The sequence below is a fragment of the Oryx dammah genome, unplaced genomic scaffold (genome assembly GCF_014754425.2).
Source record: "Oryx dammah isolate SB20612 unplaced genomic scaffold, SCBI_Odam_1.1 HiC_scaffold_25, whole genome shotgun sequence".
In the NCBI taxonomy this organism is placed as follows: Eukaryota; Metazoa; Chordata; class Mammalia; order Artiodactyla; family Bovidae; genus Oryx; species Oryx dammah.
The window spans coordinates 39,990,819-40,010,033 of NW_024070209.1; the positions used below are offsets into that span (position 1 = coordinate 39,990,819).

Sequence of the window (19,215 nt, forward strand, 5' to 3'; positions counted from 1 at the left end):
TTTGCCTACCCTGAAATATTATATTTTAGGAGGAGAAGAGGATGACAGAGGATGAGATGGTTGGATGATATCACCGACTTGATGGACACGAGTTTGAGTAAGCTCTGGGTATTGGTGATGGACAGGGAAGCCTGGCCTGCTGCAGTCCGTGGGGTCACAGAGTCAGACATGACTAAGAGACTGAATTGAACTAACTGAAAATATTATAAGCTATGAGTCCTTATTATATATTACAAAACAGTTTATTTTTCCTTCTTACTTAATTATCACCATAATCTTATAACCAATAACCTGACAAAGATCCTTTCCTAGACCAAACTCTACTTAGGCTCACCTGAACTCTTTCCCAAATAGGCATTCACTTTTGGACTTATATGTTTTCTCCACACTGTCCAATATCAGTAAGCATCTCCCAATGCTAAGTTTAGCCAGCATCTCCCAATCCTCCATTGGAGGATTCAGTTCCTCAGCTTCTACCATCCCACAGATGATGTCTGATTACCCTGACCTGCCTTCTGCAAGAATTCTGTTAGCACTATTTAGCAAGTACTCTCTTTATCCCCTGATATTTCCTCCTAGTAAATATCATGGCATCCGGCCCCATTACTGCATGGCAAATAGAAGGGGAAAAGGTGGAAGTAGTGACAGATTCCCTCTTCTTGGTCTCCAGAATACTGTGGACAGTGATTGCAGCCATGAAATCAGATGATTGCTTCTTGGCAGGAAAGCGATGACAAACATAGACAGTGTGTTGTAAAGCAGAGACATTACTCTGCAGACAAAGGTCCATATAGTCAAGGCTGTGGTCCTCCCAGTGGTCACGTATGGTTGTGAGAGCTGGAGACCATAAAGAGGATAGATTTCCAAAGAACTGTTGCCTTTCAACTGTGATACTGTAGAAGACTCCTGAAAATCCCTTGGACGGCAAGGAGATCAAACTAGTCAGTCTTAAGGGAGATTAACCCTGAATATTCACTGGAAGGACTGACACTGAAGCTGAAGTTCCAGTATTTTGGTCATCTGATTCGAACAGACTTATTGGAAAGTCCCTGATGCTAAGAAAGATTGAGGGCAGAAGGAGAAGAGGGCGACAGAGGAGATGGATGGAGGGTATCATCAATGCAATGAACATGAACTTGGGCAAACTCCAGGAGATGGTGAGGGACAATGAGGCCTGGCATGCTGCAGTTCATGGGGTCGCGAAGAGTGGGACTGAACTGGGCGACTGAACAACTCTTTGCCCTGATATTCTTCTTAGTAATTTTCTATCCACTGACCCCAACCTGTTCCTTGGCCATAAATTCCCACTTTTGTTTTCTGTCCATAATTGGAATTGAGCATAGCTCTTTCACCTATTTCAAGAGTTCTTTTTTCAAACTTTGAAACTTTTTATTTTGTATGGAGGTATAGCCAATTAACAAAGTTGCGGTAGTTTCAGGTGAACACCGAAAGGACTCAGCAATACACACACGTATCCAAGCTCAGTGTTACAAAGCTCTGTGCCGGCCTGGGGGCGGGGAGGTAGAATGGTTACATTCTATTGCAAGAGTTTTGAATAAAGTCTTCCTTATCATTTTAAGAAATGCCATAATCATTTTTTTAATTTAACAAATTTTATTAACCTAAATAGGCTTATTTCCACTTCACAGACCAAAAACAAAAAAAAAAAAGAAAAAGAAAAAATGTTTTTATAGTTTTAAAGTAATTATGGTTGCCCCCGGGCCGGCGTCTCCGCCCTGGGTGAGTGATGCGGGTCCAGGCGCAGAAAGTTAGCTTGGCCCCTACCGAGGGCCGCGCCGGCTCCGGGCCCGCCTCCCCGCGGGATTGGAGGCCCGCCGCCCCGCCCGGCCTCGCGAGGCCCAAGGGAGGCGCCGCGCACGCCGAGCGCCTGGCAAGCCTTCCCTCGGCCCCGGGTCCTGGGAGTCGCGGCGAGACCCCGCGCTTCCGCGTCCCGCTTGCCCCGCCCGCGCGGCGCCCCCAGGCCGGGAAGGAACCGCCGTCAGAGTGAGACGCCGGGCCCGGGCGGGTTCCCTGCTTCTGCGGTGGGTTCTGACTTTTTAAAACTCAGCGCGAAATCCTGGCTCCTCTTCCCGACTCGTTTGCGCAAAACGCGGGGCGGGGAGTTAGGCGGGAAAGGGGCTGGGTTTCTCTTTCCCCCGGCCTAGAGGGGCTCGAGGTAGGAAGTGAAGAGTCCGGACGCCGGCGGACTTCCGCTGGTTCGGGCCGGCCGTGGGCGTGGCAAGAAGAGGGGAGTTGGGTGGGTGGGAAGGTAAAGGGGGTGTCTTGGACGGCCGAGGGGTCAGGCGGGCGGCGGGCCGCCCCTGGCCCCGCCGTCACGGTCCGTCTCTGAGGCCGCCCCAAGCCCAGTCCCGGCTCGGGTTCAGGCCTCTGGGTACCGGTTTGTCTCCGGAAACTCGTGTTAAGCACTTTTCATCCTAGCAGGGAGGGCCCTGAAACAGCAGGGACTAGCTTGTCTGGAACTTGCCTTGAGAGGAGGTTGGCGCTTCCTCCTGTGCTTTGAACCCTGGATCCATGCCGCGGGTGTTCACTGTATAGACACCTTTCAGGCCTCAAGTTCTGGTGTCACGGACTTGCCCCAAACGGTTTTTATCTTCTTCATACTGATGGAGAATGTTGTTAATGCTGAAAAGTTGTTATCTGAAGACTTAAGGTTTTAAATCAGCAAATAAGTGTTGGATACCAGTATTTAAAGTCAAGATACTGGTCAGTATATATAAAGTGAAAATGTCAGTCAATTGTGTGACTCTTTGCAACCCCATGGTCTGTAGCCCACGAGGCTACCCTGTCCATGGGGCAAGAATATTGGAGTGGGTTTCCATTCCCTTCTCCAGGGGATCTGCCTGACCCTGGGATCCAACCCAGGTCTCCTGCATTGGAGGCAGATTCTTTATTGTCTGAGCCCCCAGAGAAGCCCCCAGTATAAAGTACGGGTCAGAACTTTTTCTTCTTTTGGGCACTGTTCATATGAATTCCCAGCTTCCTTTGTGTTCGAGATAGGAGGACAAGTTAATATTGCTCTACCCGGGTGTTGCTGCTGAGTAAGATAGGGCAATGGGTTAATATAAGTGAAGCAGGGAAAGCCTACCGGAAGGAACAGAAACCTCGTTCAGAAGATGGATAGATTATACAGTGAAGACTACTTTCATTTCGAAGGCACTCACCAGGTTTAAAGAAAATTCTTTGAAACTACTTAGAGGATTGTGGTTACCTTCACACTTGGTTTCAGGCTTACATGCTCTGTGTGTGTTTTGTTTTCCCTAAGAAATTTTCTAGTCCTACTCAAAAATCTCTAGTAAGATTCACTAACCTATGTACAATTATAGTTAATTGGTTAAAGTTGCGTGGCTATTCTGTGGCGTTTCTACACTGTTTTTGGTAGTGCTGCATACATTTCTAAAGCAGGGCAGTTTTCACTTCGGTGATAATGGGGAAGGGACAGGGTAGAGAGAAGCGGAAATAAGCTGAAACAGTAGTGTGGTAGCCTTAAAACTAACTGCACAGTGGCCTAGTGCTCTGCTTAGTTACGTATCCATGAAAATCCTGGGCTTATTTAACCAATATTTATTGATTTGTGTCAGTTGCTGGGTTTGATAATGACATATGTTGCCATTGTCCATGTTATCTCAGCCAAGAGCTGTATTTTTTTTTCTAGTGACTGAAGAGTTTTTCGTCTTTGACATTTAGCATTCTCAGTGAAAGTATTTTCATATATATGAAATTTATTTTCTCTTTGTAGTTGGAAATTAACTCATTTAAGGTATATTCTGAATGATTAATAGGTATTTTGACCCCCTAACTGAATTTTGGAAATGTTAAGTGAGGTTCAACACGCTTTGATTTTTTTTTAGTATCCGTGTCTCTTCAATTTCAATATTGTAATGTTGGTGAATCTCCAGTTTGAATATAATATGTGGGCTTTCCCAATCCCAGTTGACTTCAGAATCCTAATTTCTGGGAAGGTGCATAGAAGACATTTTGAGAAACATATTTAAGTGCAGTTTTCTTTGTTGTTTTTATTTTTAATCACAGCCTCACTCCTTCTGTCAACAGAAGTGATGCCACCAAGAAGAAAAGAGAAATACAAGCTTCCTATTCCACTTCCGGAAGGCACAATCCTGGATGACATGGAAGGAAAACAATGGGTGCTGGGCAAGCTGATTGGCTCTGGAGGATTTGGTTTGATATATTTAGGTAAAGTTTAAGTCACCAGATACTCTGATGTATGTGACTGTGACTTCTTAATATTTTGAAAATTGAAATAAAATAGACTTCATAAATGTAAGTTACATGAAAATAGTTAGTGTTTAGTAGAATGTCTATGCTAGGTTCAAGATGTTACTGACCCTAGTCCCTTCTTGTCCATGTCTTTTCTAAATGACTCTTAGAAAGTTTTCAGAGCACAGTTACACAGTCTGCAAGACAAATGGTTAATGTTCTGTTTTGAGAGTGTGTTTTCTTGGAAACATCGGTTTTTGATTCAAGAGAACACAACTCTATGATTATGAACATTTCCCATGTGAATCTTAATCATTAATGTTGAAGTAGTATAAGGTTTTGGTCATTTCTTCGCTAGGTCTCACTAGAGAACTGGGCCTTAGTACTCCAAGGCCATCTATTGCGTGGAATGAATTAACTTCTCTCTTGTACATCTAGATTGGTACTAGTTATGTGCTATCTTTAGGATAATTAACAGACACTTAAGTATAGTTGCTGTGTTTTTTGGTACAAATAAGGAACTTAAGTTGAATGTGTTTTTACACTACATTAAAAAAATTTTAAATCACATTGACTTTAAAAGGATTGTTCAGGGCTACCTTTTATCCATAGTTTTAAGGATCAAGGGATATCCATTACAAGATGAGATTTAATTAATAAGATGAATATTAGTGATTAAAAAAAAATCCTCTCAAGGAGAAATTCTAAATATATTGACTTATTACATCTATGTCTGGAGGCATTTAAGAAGTTGATAAAAAAGCCTTCATTGGAAGAATCTTGGATTCCTTATTAAATATTTTAGAGTACAGGGGAGGAAAGACATTCCCTTTGCTCTCCTAAGTTTAATAGCTGGGCTTATGAAATAAACTGATAGAAGGAAGATTAACAGGAGAAAAGGTATACAGGTATATTAATTTTTTGATGTTATGTGCACAGTAATATTCAGTTCAGTTCAGTTGCTCAGTCGTGTCCGACTCTTTGCGACCCGACTCTTTGTGAATCTCAGCACGCCAGGCCTCCCTGTCCATCACCAACTCCTGGAGTTCACTCAGACTCACGTCCATCGAGTCAGTGATGCCATCCAGCCATCTCATCCTCTGTCATCCCCTTCTCCTCCTGCCCCCAATCCCTCCCAGCATCAGAGTCTTTTCCAATGAGTCAACTCTTCGCATGAGGTGGCCAAAGTACTGGAGTTTCAGCTTTAGCACCATTCCTTCCAAAGAAATCCCAGGGCTGATCTCCTTCAGAATGGATCATGGAAAAAGAAAGATAGTTCCAGAAAAACATCTATTTCTGCTTTATTGACTATGCCAAAGCCTTTGACTGTGTGGATCACAATAAACTGTGGAAAATTCTGAAAGAGATAGGAATACCAGACCACCTGACCTGCCTCTTGAGAAATCTGTATGCAGGTCAGGAAGCAAGAGTTAGAACTGGACATGGAACAACAGACTGGTTTCAAATAGGAACAGGAGGATGTCAAGGCTGTATATTGTCACCCTGCTTATTTAACTTCTGTGCAGAGTACATCATTAGAAACGCTGGACTGGAAGAAACATAAGCTGGAATCAAGATTGCTGGGAGAAATATCAATAACCTCAGATATGCACAGTAATATTACAGGGGGAAAAATAGTTGAATAAATATCCTAAAGCATGGTAAGATTTGAGAGCTTACATGCCATCTTAATAAGGGACAGTACATGATTTTTAAGAGACATTACTAGGCCTGTAGAAGAGTAGATGGGGGCTGTGTTAATCTGTAACAAAGTTTGGGAGTGATGTCAATTTCTAATCTCTTCTGTGATGAGTCAGTCTTTCCTGGTTAATGAAGCTCTCCTAGATGTAATTTAAAACAGTTGAGTTGTGTTTTTTGGTTTTGTGTTTTAGGGGGCGGGGGTCAGGGTTCTGTCTTTAGCCAAATAAAGGGTGTTCAGAGAAAGCCTTTCCTTTCATTTGCTAGTTTTCAAGTGCCTTCAGTTCAAAATAATCTTTTTGCCAAACAGGAATATTTTAGGGTGACCTTTTGGAACTGTGGTGTTGAAGACTGTTGAGAGTCCCTTGGACTGCAAGGAGATCCAACCAGTCCATTCTAAAGGAGATCAGTCCTAGGTGTTCTTTGGAAGGACTATGTTGAAGCTGAAACTCTAATACTTTGGCCACCTCATGCAAAGAGTTGACTCATTGGAAAAGACTCTGATGCTGGGAGGGATTGGGGGCAGGAGGAAAAGGGGATGACAGAGGATGGGATGGCCGGATGACATCACTGACTCGATGGATGTGAGTCTGAGTGAACTCTGGGAGTTGGTGATGGAACAGGGAGGTCTGTGTGCTGCAGTTCACGGGGTCAGAAAGAGTTGGACGTGACTGAGTGACTGAACTGAACTGATTCTGCCACCCTTCTCATGCAAATGTGTTTCATGGATCTTGAAGGATTAAGCTCCTCTTCTAATGAAGTTGAGTTTTTAGTATTGAATAAATGGGTGAAATACAGTGAATAAATAACTTCTTATTAATCACCTGAGTGTCTAATCTTGTTGGGAAGATAAGACCAACACAAAAGTATAGTGTGGGTTAGATAAAGAACAGCTTCCCTATTTAAAGGGTTTGAACTTGCTTGAAAAATGTTAAGTACTAGATTTAGTGACACAAGCAGCACTGTTTAACAGAATTATAATGCAAGCCACATATGGAATATAAAATTGTCTAGGAACCAGATTTTAAAAAAAGCAGCTGAAATTTATTTAAATAATATATATTATTTAATGTGATATATCTAAAGTATAATTCTAACACATTATTAATATTAAGAAAGGGAAATATTTCACTTCTTCAGTTAAATGAGACTAGACCAGTATGTCTAGTCCCATTTTAGGGACTCAATAACTACCTATAGGTAGTGGCTACCATGTTGAATGTTGCAGATAAAAACCCTGAGAGGACTTGGAGTCTACAGAATATATTCTTTGAAGAATTAATTGTTGGTTGAAACTCTGAATTGATGAATTCTCTTATATAGAGGAGTGTTAAGATCTCTGGTATACTGTCTTGACTCAAGGTCAGAGAAATGGAGTTGAATAAGTTATTTCTGATGTGGCTGAACTATAGCCTTGGATTGCACAGCTTATCAGTTATTCTAATATTTGAATTATTTTGAATAATTTCAAAGAACTACAGAAAAGTATTGATTGTGCTAGTCTTATTTCTTTTCTCTTTTTAAATGTAAATATTATATGTGTTAATATGTATTTAAATTTAAGAGCATGTTTAATGTGTGTGTATGCGTACATATATGTGTATACATGTTACTTGTGTGGTTCCTGTTGTGAAAAAGGAATTTAGGCATGTGGAATTAGGAATTTAGGATTAGTCACGTGATTTATTTGCCCCTGTTCAAATATAGAAAAAACCTTGCTTCTTTCAATCTAAATACTGCACATATTTTTTACTTAATTTTTCTTAATAATATTTAGTTTGCAATAATTTTCAAGATTTCATAGTTTTGAAGTACCCACTACTATCTGAATTTTAGAACCTGGATCCTGGATATATGAGCAAATGCATGTGACTGGGGTAAGATTTTAAAGAAATGTTAGCTATTTTGAGGAAAAGTTGTGTGTTGCAAATGTTGTTACTGTTCTATCAAAAGTGGCACTCATAAATTATAATCTCAGCTCTTCGGTGAGATGCTGTCAGCAATAACTTTGTTAAAATTAGTTTTTACGTATTATTTTCAAGCTGAGATAATCCATATGAAATTATATCATGTTTTGCATTTTAGCATGGTTCTCTACATTTCCTGTATAGATGAAGTAGCCGGCCAGTTCAGGTTTCCCTAATACCTTTGTGTCCAGCTACGTTGTTAAGCATTATATTTTCCAGATAACACTTTCAGCAGACGCTTCGCAACATTTGTCACCTAACGCTGAGAAGAGACTAACCGCCCTGACTCATATGTGCATGTGCAACTGTCCTGTAGTTTTGAGATCAATAACGAAAGCCTTTCAGTAGTCAGCAAGAAGTAAAGGGGAAGGGGCAGAGATGTTTTGTATTTACTCTAAACTTGGAGAAATAATGTTCCTGTAGCAGTAACAGAAGTAGTAATAAGAGGGAAAAGAAAGTCTGAACATAAAACAAAGTTCTTTCTTTGCATTTGAAAAGAGAGGAGGGGAAAAGGAAGAAAGGAAACTGTTTCAGGGAATGGGAAAGCTTGCAGTAACCTCAGGATCAAATAAGTGAAAACAAAATTCTAAAACTTCAGGAGATAGAACTAAGAGTTTGAATTTTACTTTAGTGCTAGGTATAACACAGAACCAAGCAAACTGAGGAATTTCATAAATCACAGCTTAAGATTTTGACCTGAGCCTTTTGCGAACTGAGTGACTTTCATCTATTCAGGAATCTTTGTTTCTGTCCTCTAGGATTGAGGTAATAATACTTGCAATGATTAAGGTAATATTTTTAAAGAACTTGGAACTTCATAAGCAGTTCACTGGAATTGATTTATTTATTTAAAACGTCCCATTCTCAGTGATAGCTGAACTCTAAATTTGGTGTCTGGTGCTCGGAATAGCACGGTGACTAAGACATGTACGGGAGGGTTTTTCCACTTGTCCTCCCGTGGACTGTGGTGGGCTTAGCTACTAAATGTGGTAAAACTGAGAAACAGAGAATGTCAGTGGAAGTCTATGACATTTTACTTGCCAAAGTGTATGTTTTTCCCATTTCAATTTACAGTAGTACTCATGATGACATAGTGAAAAGTTCTCACATAAGCTGTATCTTATGTTTCAGATATGAAAGGTATTATGTTTCAGAATTAGTCAAAAACCTAGAAAAACAGAACTATAGCTAATAAACTTTAGCCAAATTCCTTTTCTTATACGGCTTTCCCAGGTGGCTCAGTGGTAAAGAATCTGCCTGCCAACGCAGGAGAGGTGGGTTTGACCCCTGGGTTGGGAGGATCCCCTGGAGGAGGAAGTAACAAATGATAGAATGACTTATCTGAGGAAGTTTTATTTTTTAGAATTTGAGCAGAGCCATAACCATTTAGCATCTTTGGAGTATTAAGCTCAGGCTATATGTTTACCAGTTATTTGCCTCAGAGATTGAGAGTGAAGTCAGACCACTCAACCCACACAAGCCAGTTTGCTTTTTTCCCCCATAATTATAGATGTCACCCTTAACTCCAGCCTGTAATCTTAAACATAACACTCTTAGTCATAAAAACTTGAGACAAATTAACTATAAAATCTGTATATGCTCTATTGACAGTACATCAAGAGCATTATATTTTATAAATAATGTTATTATAACTACAGTTAATTTTTGAAGCATTAAGATCAATCATTTATTCATGGATAAATGTTTAGATCAAGTGACTGCCATACATTTCTTGGGTACTCCTCTCAGATTAGCTCAATTTTGTTCTTTAAAAACAGAAGAAATCTTTGTGGGGTGGGGCAGAGAGAAAATAGAGTAACTGAGAGTTGTAGATATTGTCAAAGTTTAACTTACTTATCGATGAAAAATAGGCTTCTATCTAAATAGAAAAAAATTATGTGTGGTTTTTATTTATTTTATTTTATTTATTTTCTTGTTAGGTGGCTCAATGGTAAAGAATCTGCCTTCCAGTGTGGGAGATGCTGGTTTGATCCCTGGGTCTGGAAGATCCCCTGGAGAGGGAAATGGCAGCCCACTCCAGTATTCTTGCCTAGGAAACCCCATGGACAGAGGAGCCTAGTGGGCTACAGTCCACAGGGTCACAAAGAGTCAGACACCGACTTAGTGGCTAAACAATAACAACTTTCTAGTCAGCTAGAATGGATTGATTTTTAAGGTATGCAGAGTAATGTTCTGAAGAGCCTAATGATAATGCTAGCAACAAAGTAAAGTTACTGAAACATGCATTACTTCCTAATATATTGTGTTCAATGTTATTTTGGCAGTGTTTTTAGGGAGACTTTGAGATAAGCAGTTAATCTGACCTAACACACTGCAACATTGTGGTCCCACCACAATGCTGCTGCCGCTAAGTCGCGTCAGTCGTGTCCGACTCTGTGCGCCCCCACAGACGGCAGCCCACCAGGCTCCCCCATCCCTGGGATTCTCCAGGCAAGAGTCCTGGAGTGGGGTGCCATTGCCTTCTCCAGTGCATGAAAGTGAAGAGTGAAAGTGAAGTCGCTCAGTTGTGTCCGACTCTTCAAGACTCCATGGACTGCAGCCCACCAGGCTCCTCTGTCCATGGGATTTTCCAGGCAAGAGTCCTGGAGTGGGGTGCCATCGCCTTCTCCAGATTATACCAACTATACCATTCTTAAACCTTTAGCTGGGAACTAATTTATCTTATATATGACAGTTTCTAGTACAAGTTATCCTTATTTCACATTTATTTCCTTCTTCTCACCTCCAGTTTATCGTCCACAAAATTTCCTAGTAACAATTGTGGTCAGGGGAGAAGGCAATGGCACCCCACTCCAGTATTCTTGCCTGGAAAATCCCATGGACAGAGGAGCCTGGTAGGCTGCAGCCCATGGAGTCTTGAAGTGTCGGACACGACTGAGCGACTTCATTTTCACTTTTCACTTTCATGCACTGGAGAAGGAAATGGCAACCCACTCCAGTATTCTTGCCTGGAGAATCCCAGGGATGGGGGAGCCTGGTAGGCTGCTGCCTATGAGGTCGCACAGGGTCGGACACGACTGAAGCGACTTACCAGAAGCAACAGCAGTTGGTATAATCTCAACAGATGAAGAGATTGCTTGGGATTTTGTGAATTTAATAAATGTGTTGTACCTTTCATAAGAATTTAAATTTCCTAGAAGTTGTATTTTAATTTTGTATGTGCTGACCATTGGCTGTTAATTTTGCGTTTTAAAAGCACAGTGTTCATTTACTTACCAGCTAAGAAATCTGCTGCTGCTACTGCTACTAAGTCGCTTCAGTCGTGTCCGACTGTGTGATCCCATGGACTGCAGCCCACCAGGCTCCTCCATTCATGGGATTTTCGAGGCAAGAGTACTGGAGTGGGGTGCCATTGCCTTCTCCAGCTAAGAAATCTAAATACCTGCAAAGGTTTGGATTCTTTGTATAAAAAGGAAGCATTCTCCTAAGGTTTACTTAGTCTTTGCTTGTCTTTTTCATTTTTGTAAGTGTCCGATCTTTTTAACATATTTTATATTATGGGTTTTCATTTACAGCATTCTACTGTCAAATTCTTTTGCCTTAAGGGAGGATTTACAAACTGCTCTGTTCTTCAATAATTTATGCATTATGTCTCTTCCACTGCACCTGTTACTATCTTACAATGGTTTCAGTGGTCAAGGTTTTTAAATTTGAAGCCTATTGCTATAGGGAAGTTTCTTCTTCATGAAATGAGTTCACCTCTATTGTCACACAATAAAAACAAACAAAACTCAACTTTCAGGAGCTTCTGGCTTCCTTATGAAATATGAATGAAGTTTAGCTTCTCAAGTGTTTTAGGCTTTTTTCTTTAGGCATGGAAGAAGAGTAGGAAGTAGTCTTCTTTTAAGAAACAGGAATATCTATGTTTATAAAATAAATGAGAAGAAAATTAAGAAACTCTAAAGCTCTAAATAGGAGTATTCACTAGAAGTTAGCTATTTGGATGATGAAAATTTGTTCACCCTCCTCACTTAATGATTCAAAAATGTTCATGGATCTTATACTGCTTACATACTTGGTTTTGCAATTCATGCATCTTCAGAATGTTTGTCCCTTGTAACTCCATTACATGAACTGAGTACATTATGCAATTTTCTACATGAAAGGGCATTTCAAGGCAATTATTTCAAGAAAATTTTTGAAGGTTTCCATTGTTTCTTTTAAAAGGAAAAAAGAAAGTCGTCCTGACTTCATTTAGTCAGGAAGACTTTCCTTTAACATCTCCAATCAAGTAATACTTGAGGGAAAAGATTCCGTAGAAACATATCCATTGAAGGCCAGAAACATCTACAGATGCAGTGTGATCCTAGGCAATGAGGCATGTGGCCCTTCATTGGCATTATATGATAACAGGAGGATCTTCTGGCAGAAGAGCTGACTTTTGCTGCGTTCTGCATGCTGCCCCTCCAAGCCCATCTTTGATTGGCACCTATGCCCTATTGAAACTGGCATCACACCTTCTGAATGGGCACAGTGCCAGCCAAGCAGATGGGTATGGGCAAAAGCATGCCAGAAACCCAGTATGTGCATCAAGTTTAAGTATCAGGGGCCCAAACTCCCATCCAGGGATATAAAAATGCAGTCTGTTGAGAGCTTTTTATGCTTAAGGTTAAAGGACATGCCATTTCTACTCCAGCTTAGAGGTTGATTAATTTTGAAAGTCAAACAGGAGCTCCTGTGGCAGTGTCAAGCAAAATTCTATCTTTGGTGAATGAGAATTACTACTTCATGTAGGGAAGAGAAAAGTATTGTAATGAAGTTTCCAATGAGAGTTACTCTCCTGCAAGTGCCTCCAGCACTTAAGCAGCATGCATTCAGTGGAGATGAATATTTCTGTTCTCCAGCAGAGCCAGGTGCAGTCAAAGCCAGATCTTCAACCTGCTGCAGTAAAGAACCCTAAATTTAGAAAGGGCAGGTAAAGTTTGGAAGAACTCCTTGGTGGCAGCTCTCACCATGAGCTGATGAGGCTTCACAAAAGTGTATAAAGGAGATGAAGGAAAAACTCCAAATTAAAAACCTTCCGATTACTTCAGTCTGAAACAGAAAGATCTTTAATAAAGGGAAAAGTTTAGTCCTTTCTCTAAATGCAGAAATTTTTTTGAATTTTATATCAATAAAAAGTTAGTTTACCAAAACGTTAGAACCGACTTAATGCATAAGTAACAAAGCTTCCTATTCTAACATTTATTTCATTGCATGTCTATCATGTATATAAACTTCACTTCTTGAATAATGGATTTTGCATAAAATTGAGTTCTAAATATCATATTCCTTATGATCGTCTCACACCAGCTACAGAACTGGGCAAAAATTAAAAAAAAAAGGGCATCATTCCTTGTGATCACTTTAATCGTATTCTCTAAATGCTCTTAAATTTACAAGAATGCCTATAAGACCAGCTGTGGCCAAGAGAAGCTTTTTGTAATCGCCTTATAGCCATTGCTTTTTCTTTTCCACTGTGTAAACTTTATCTATGGAGCAGATTCCATGAGACCATTGTGAATACTTCAACGTATTCAAAACATATAACTGCCACAAATTAAACTACTAAAACTAAAGCTGGTGCATTGTAACTGCCAAGTAAAGCTGGCACGTCCCTCCGTCAGACTGCGGGAGAGTATGCCATACAGTCCTCAGAAAACACAATTCATCCAGAAGCACTCTTGTCACTTGCTCTGATATTAAACCAGAGAAAGTGACATTAATTAAAGAAGTGACATGAGCCAACAAAAGCAATGAAATTCTAAGCTTTGGCTCATGTGCAGACCTTACTCCAACTTGCTCTGCTTAGGTATCGTGGCCATTTAAGAGGAGTATGGCTACTTCCTTTCTCCTCCTCCTCTCATCTTTCCATTCGGAAACATCGCTTTCAGGGAACTAAAATTTCATGCCCAGGGTTGCCCTAGCCAGTTGGTACACTGCAGGGTTTCCTAAAATAGTCATGTGGTGGCATGTGATGCATTTACTGCAGTTGGTAACTGCATGAGATGAACAACTAGGGACAGAGGCGAGTTGGTCTTACAAAAAGGCGAACAGCAGCCGAATTGAGCAGAGTCCATAGATTCAGGAGACTGAGAGCTAGGGGAGTCTGTTGCTAGGATCACTGGTGGAAACAAATGGTGGCTGGTAGGCCTTATGAAAATTCTAACATGCTAATGAGGCAAGCAGGGGAGTAGCCACAACTTTTCTTGCTTGCTCTTTGTTCCTTCCTGTATGTTCTTTTGCAGTGCTTATCTTGTTTCCTATGATTACCATTTGTATACTGTTTACCCTCCACCAATACTAGAATATAAACTCCTTGTAGGCCTTCTCTCAGAGTGCTTCGACAAGGCCCAATATATAACAGCTTAAAAAATGATTGGTTAAATTAAAACTAGTCTGTTGGGGAAAAATAATTTTCCCAACAGTCATCTTATCTGAGATGAAATTTTGTGCTATTGGTACTATAACATGTGGCATGTGTGTAAGGGTCTGCCTTTTTAGAGTTAGAGGCATTATTTTATTTATCTTGGGGAGCTTGAGGGGATATAAGTTTCTGTTCATTCTCTTTCCAAGTATGTTTTTTAAATATAAGAAGCTATATACTTAATCCATAGATTATAGGTTTATTGAGGGAATCTACTTTGCTAATGCACAGTGCAGAGAGAGTTAAAAAAAATGGACATTATATTAAGATTAAACAGTTTAGAATGAAACAGTTCTACAGAGTAGCATTTAATTGAAGTAGACTTAAAGCAAGAATAAACTTTTGTGGAGAAAATAGATGGGGTTTAATGTTAAATGGATTGACTTATAGGCATGTAAATATATTTTAAAAATCTACTTTTCAAAGAATATAAACACAACTTTAATGGAAAATAAATTGTTGGTATTTCTGTTAATCCAAGAGAATGAAAGATTTGATTAAGAGTTTTGTACATAGTCAGAAGCTTTTGTTATAGTTTCTGGGCATGGGTGTTTTATATTTGAGATCAGGAATTTTCTGTGTAATTAGTCTTGAGGTTTAATGTACATTTTTAATATCAGACAGACAATGGCTTCAAAGAGACAGCAGTGCTGCAAAGGAGCAAGAAAAGAAGGCCAAAGTTGACACACACAGAGGCAAAACAGTGTAGGAAAAATCAACACGTTTTGCAAAATCAATCATTGAAAATGTGTCAGTGTTCAGGAGACTGTCTTTAATTTGCAATCCAAGTGAAAAAGAGTATTTAAATATGAGAGGCAGTATTATTGAGCCCAGCATGCCTGCTACCACTTGTTTGACTAGCTCAGAATAGAACACTGAGAGGCAAGGGCTCAAAGTTAAATGAACATTTATACATTTTAAAATCAAATGAAAGATTCAGAGTATATTCATGAATTAATTTTTTTTTTCAGAACCCTAAATTTAATCAGCTGGAATTACTTTTAAAGTGCCGTTCTATTTAACTTTTGGGAATGATGAATTTGCCTTTTAATAGGAGTGCTGTATTTTATCATGAAGATGAAACAAACTGTCTTTTGTTAATTATTCCCTAGAGACACTGGCCATTTTTCTCTCCTATGCTTAGTGTGGAGTAAAGGCAGCTTCCTGCAAATTTATATCAAGCAAGAGTAATCGGAAGCTACAACATGTGTGAAAGAGGCTCATGGAAGGCTTAGCATCCATTGTAGCTATTCTGAAGGCCACCTAATGAAATTCACAGAGGTGATGTTAACCAAAGCCTCACTGTGGAGGCCGTGAACACAAGACACAGAGCAGTGAAAAGGAATGAAAGCAAGAATCCCTGGTAAAGACTAGCAGATGAGTCATATGTGTCAGGGGCATGCTGCCAGGCATAGTTTCTGAAACCTTTTTTAGGAAATCTTCATCCTCATCCAGTACTAATAGAATCTTTTACTCAGTGTGTGCCAAGCTCTGTGTTAAATGCTTCATATGGATTATTTCATTTAATTCTCCCAGCAGCTTGACAAGGCAGTTTTGAGGCCTAGGAATGTTAAGTAATTTGTCTAATTGTCTTCCATCTCCATTTGAACTTGGGTCTCTCTGCTCTCCTGGTTGGTGTCTTTTGTCAAAGAACACTCTGAATTTATTACTAGCCAGAGAAAATAGTGACAAATGACATGCCTGTGACATGCTCATTTCTAAAATAACTGAAATATTTAATTGATAGTATTGGCAGCTAATTTAAGAAATATGTTAGCACTGATGCTGATAATAGTGTCATTTTCATTCAGATTGACAACTTGAGGTGTAGAGCATTCGTGATATGTTTTTAATATTTTCACAAAATCTGTGAAAGTACATCTGATATTTATAGTAAATCTAATGTTAAGAACTGGAAAAAAATACATATACTAAAAATGTACCTAGAACAAACAATATTTTTATGAAAAAAAAAAGTGAGAATAATCAGTCAGTAGTGCATGCAAACTGATGGGAAAGATTAGATTTTTCTGCTTTAAAAAAAATAAGTATGTCAAGTTTATGGGGATATTATGCATTTGTTTTGAGGGTAATAAGCAACAAGAGATCAAAAGAAGCCTCTTTAAATCCCTATGACAGACTTTAATAAGCATCATGTGAAAATAGATATTTTTACAAATATTGAATTGTTTTTGGCATGTCTTTTTTCCATTGGGTAAAATAATTTAAAGATATACTATTTAGAAAACTAAGTCTTTTAAGAAAATTAAAAAAAAACAAATACTTGGATAAGTGAAATGTTGATAAAGAATATGTTTCTTTATAGAATTTGTTCATATACCAAAATATTTATAAGTATAGTTTAAAAAAATTATTCAGTCAACATGTTATTATACAATAATATTTACCATGTACCCATAGATGACTTTATGACAAAACTATAACATTTCATATATAGGCAAATCTTTGTTTTTAATGGAGAAGTGATATTTATTAGATATTGTAATGCTAGTTTCATGCTTTGATACTTTTTTCTTGCCAGTATATACATAGCAAGGAAAAGAATGAACGAAGTATAATATTACATTAGAGTGCATGTTATTGAGCACTTTTGGTGATAGTTATTAATTTCAATTTCTGGAGGATGTGAAGAAAAATACTCTTCATTACACTTCATCATGTTTCTATTAAAAGGTTATATGTTACACTTCTGACATAGATTTCCAGTATCAAATGTGAGTACTATATTACAGTTGAGGATGGAATATTAGTTATATAAACCTTCTGTCTTACAAAGTGTTAGGAGGATGGTAGAAGGAAAAGTAGTAAAACCCACTGAACAATCCCCACACAGTACACTTCAAGACAAATGAAAAGAAAGCCATAGAATAGCCAGGACATGGAAGCAACCTAGATGTCCATCAGCAGATGAATGAATAAGCAAGCTGTGCTACAATAAACAATGGAATATTACTCAGCCATTAAAAAGAATACATTTGAATCAGTTCTAATGAGGTGTATGAAACTGGAGCCTATTATACAGAATGAAGTAAGCCAGAAAGAAAAAACTAATACAGTATACTAACGCATATATATGGAATTTAGGAAGATGGTAATGATAACCCTGTATGCGAGACAGCAAAAAAGACACAGATGTATAGAACAGTCCTTTGGACTCTGTGAGAGAGGGTGAGGGTGGGATGATATGGGAGAGTGGCATTGAAACATGTAAATTATCACATGTGAAATGAATCGCCAGTCCAGGTTCGATGCATGATACAGGGTGCTCGTGCCTGGTGCGCTGGGATGACCCAGAGGGATGGGATAGGGAGGGGGTGGGGGTGGGATCCAGGATGGGGAACACATGTACACCCATGGCAGATTCATGTCAATGTATGGCAAAAACCACCACAATATTATTTTGCTTTTTACTTTACAATATTGTAAAGTAAAATAAATAAATAAAACTGAAAAAAAATAAAAGGTTCAAGAAAAAAAAAATGAAAGCAAAACAAAGTTGCATATCTAACAGATAGTTGTTGTGTGATAAAAAGGGGGAAGAAGAAAAGCTGTAAGACTTCCATGAGACCAGAATTTTCATTCTAGTAGAAAACATTTGAGCAAGTACAGACGTTCTGAAATTAACTAGTTTAATGTAAATTGAATGCATAATGGAATCTATGTTAAAAATAAGAGATTTTTGGTTGGGGAAGGACCTTTAAGTTCCTTCTGACCCTGAGAATCTGTGAGATCCTGAAAGATGGTGAGAGATACTAAAACGTGGATAAAGGCTTTAAGGAAAGAATTGACCCAGCTGAACAGAGAGTTAGTTCTGCTATCAATAAGCAAGCAAAATAAATCTAAGCCACAGAAAAATGATGTAAAGGGATCATCAAGAAGAAAAACATAATGGTTCTATTATCTGTTTATTTAGTATGTTTTTAGAGAATAAGAATATTATATGAAAATGTAAAGACTTGCAAAGTAGAGGCCATGTGGAATGATATAAGGAAGATTTCCCTTATTTGAAACCTAATTTCATCATGAATATTAGTAAGTGTTTCAAAAAGTGAGAGTGGGGCCAAAACTCTTAGATAGTAGCTTTTTAAACGTAAAATATATAATTTCAGGAATAGAGTTCAATAACTACTTCAGCCCTTAATTCATAGACTGACCCAGAGGTAAGAGAAATATGGCTAAAGAGAGCTAAGAGAAATATGGCTATCATTCCAGTATACTATTTGGCCAAACCGAATTCCTCTTAAGAGAGAAGGAAACAATTGAGGATTTCGGAAATCTGAAATGATTTTATAACAGATTATCACAAAGATAAAGTAGACTTGAAAGTATGTAAGTGAATAAGACTTCCAAGAGATAAATGAATTATAATATTGAGAAAAGATTGATGATACAAAGTAAAAAGTTGAATGAAAACTGGAGTTATGGACATAATTTTATAATACATTTTGCATTTCTAAAATAGAGTCAAGAACTGTGGTTAGGACTTACAGGATTAAGAATTAAACAGAAAAGTTGTTATATATCAACTCGTCAGGCAAGTTCAAAATGTATTTAGTTAATACTAATGAAAACATCTGAATTAGAGTATATCAGTGTGGAGTGAGAAATAAATGGATTGAAAGATAGTCTATTATAAGATAAAATAAAATGTGTAATATATACCACAACCAGTAAATAATTAGTGAAGGGGAGCAAAAAAGAATAACAATAATATAAATTTGCAGAGTGTTGTATTATAACTTGTTATTTGTTGTTCAGTCGTGTCTGACTCTTTGCAGACTCCAGGGACTGCAGCATGCCAGGCTTCCCTGTCCTTTCCCATCTTCCAGAGGTTGCTTAAACTCAAGTCCATTGAGTTGGTGATGC

General features: G+C 38.6%; 1 protein-coding gene across 3 annotated transcripts in view; it reads left to right on the forward strand.

Annotated features, from left to right (window-relative positions):
- Nucleotides 1–1,854: 1,854 nt before the first annotated feature.
- Nucleotides 1,855–19,215, forward strand: part of VRK2 (VRK serine/threonine kinase 2) — a 106,861-nt gene continuing 89,500 nt past the window's right edge. The window contains exons 1-2 of one of the 3 annotated variants that reach the window (XM_040224885.1): nt 1,855–2,042; nt 4,072–4,212. In XM_040224885.1, the coding sequence (XP_040080819.1) occupies nt 4,077–4,212 (136 nt within the window). In that variant the 5' untranslated portion in view covers nt 1,855–2,042; nt 4,072–4,076. Of the gene's footprint in view, nt 2,043–4,050; nt 4,213–19,215 lie in introns of all 3 variants that reach the window. The other 2 variants (XM_040224883.1, XM_040224884.1) reach the window with 2 other exon arrangements.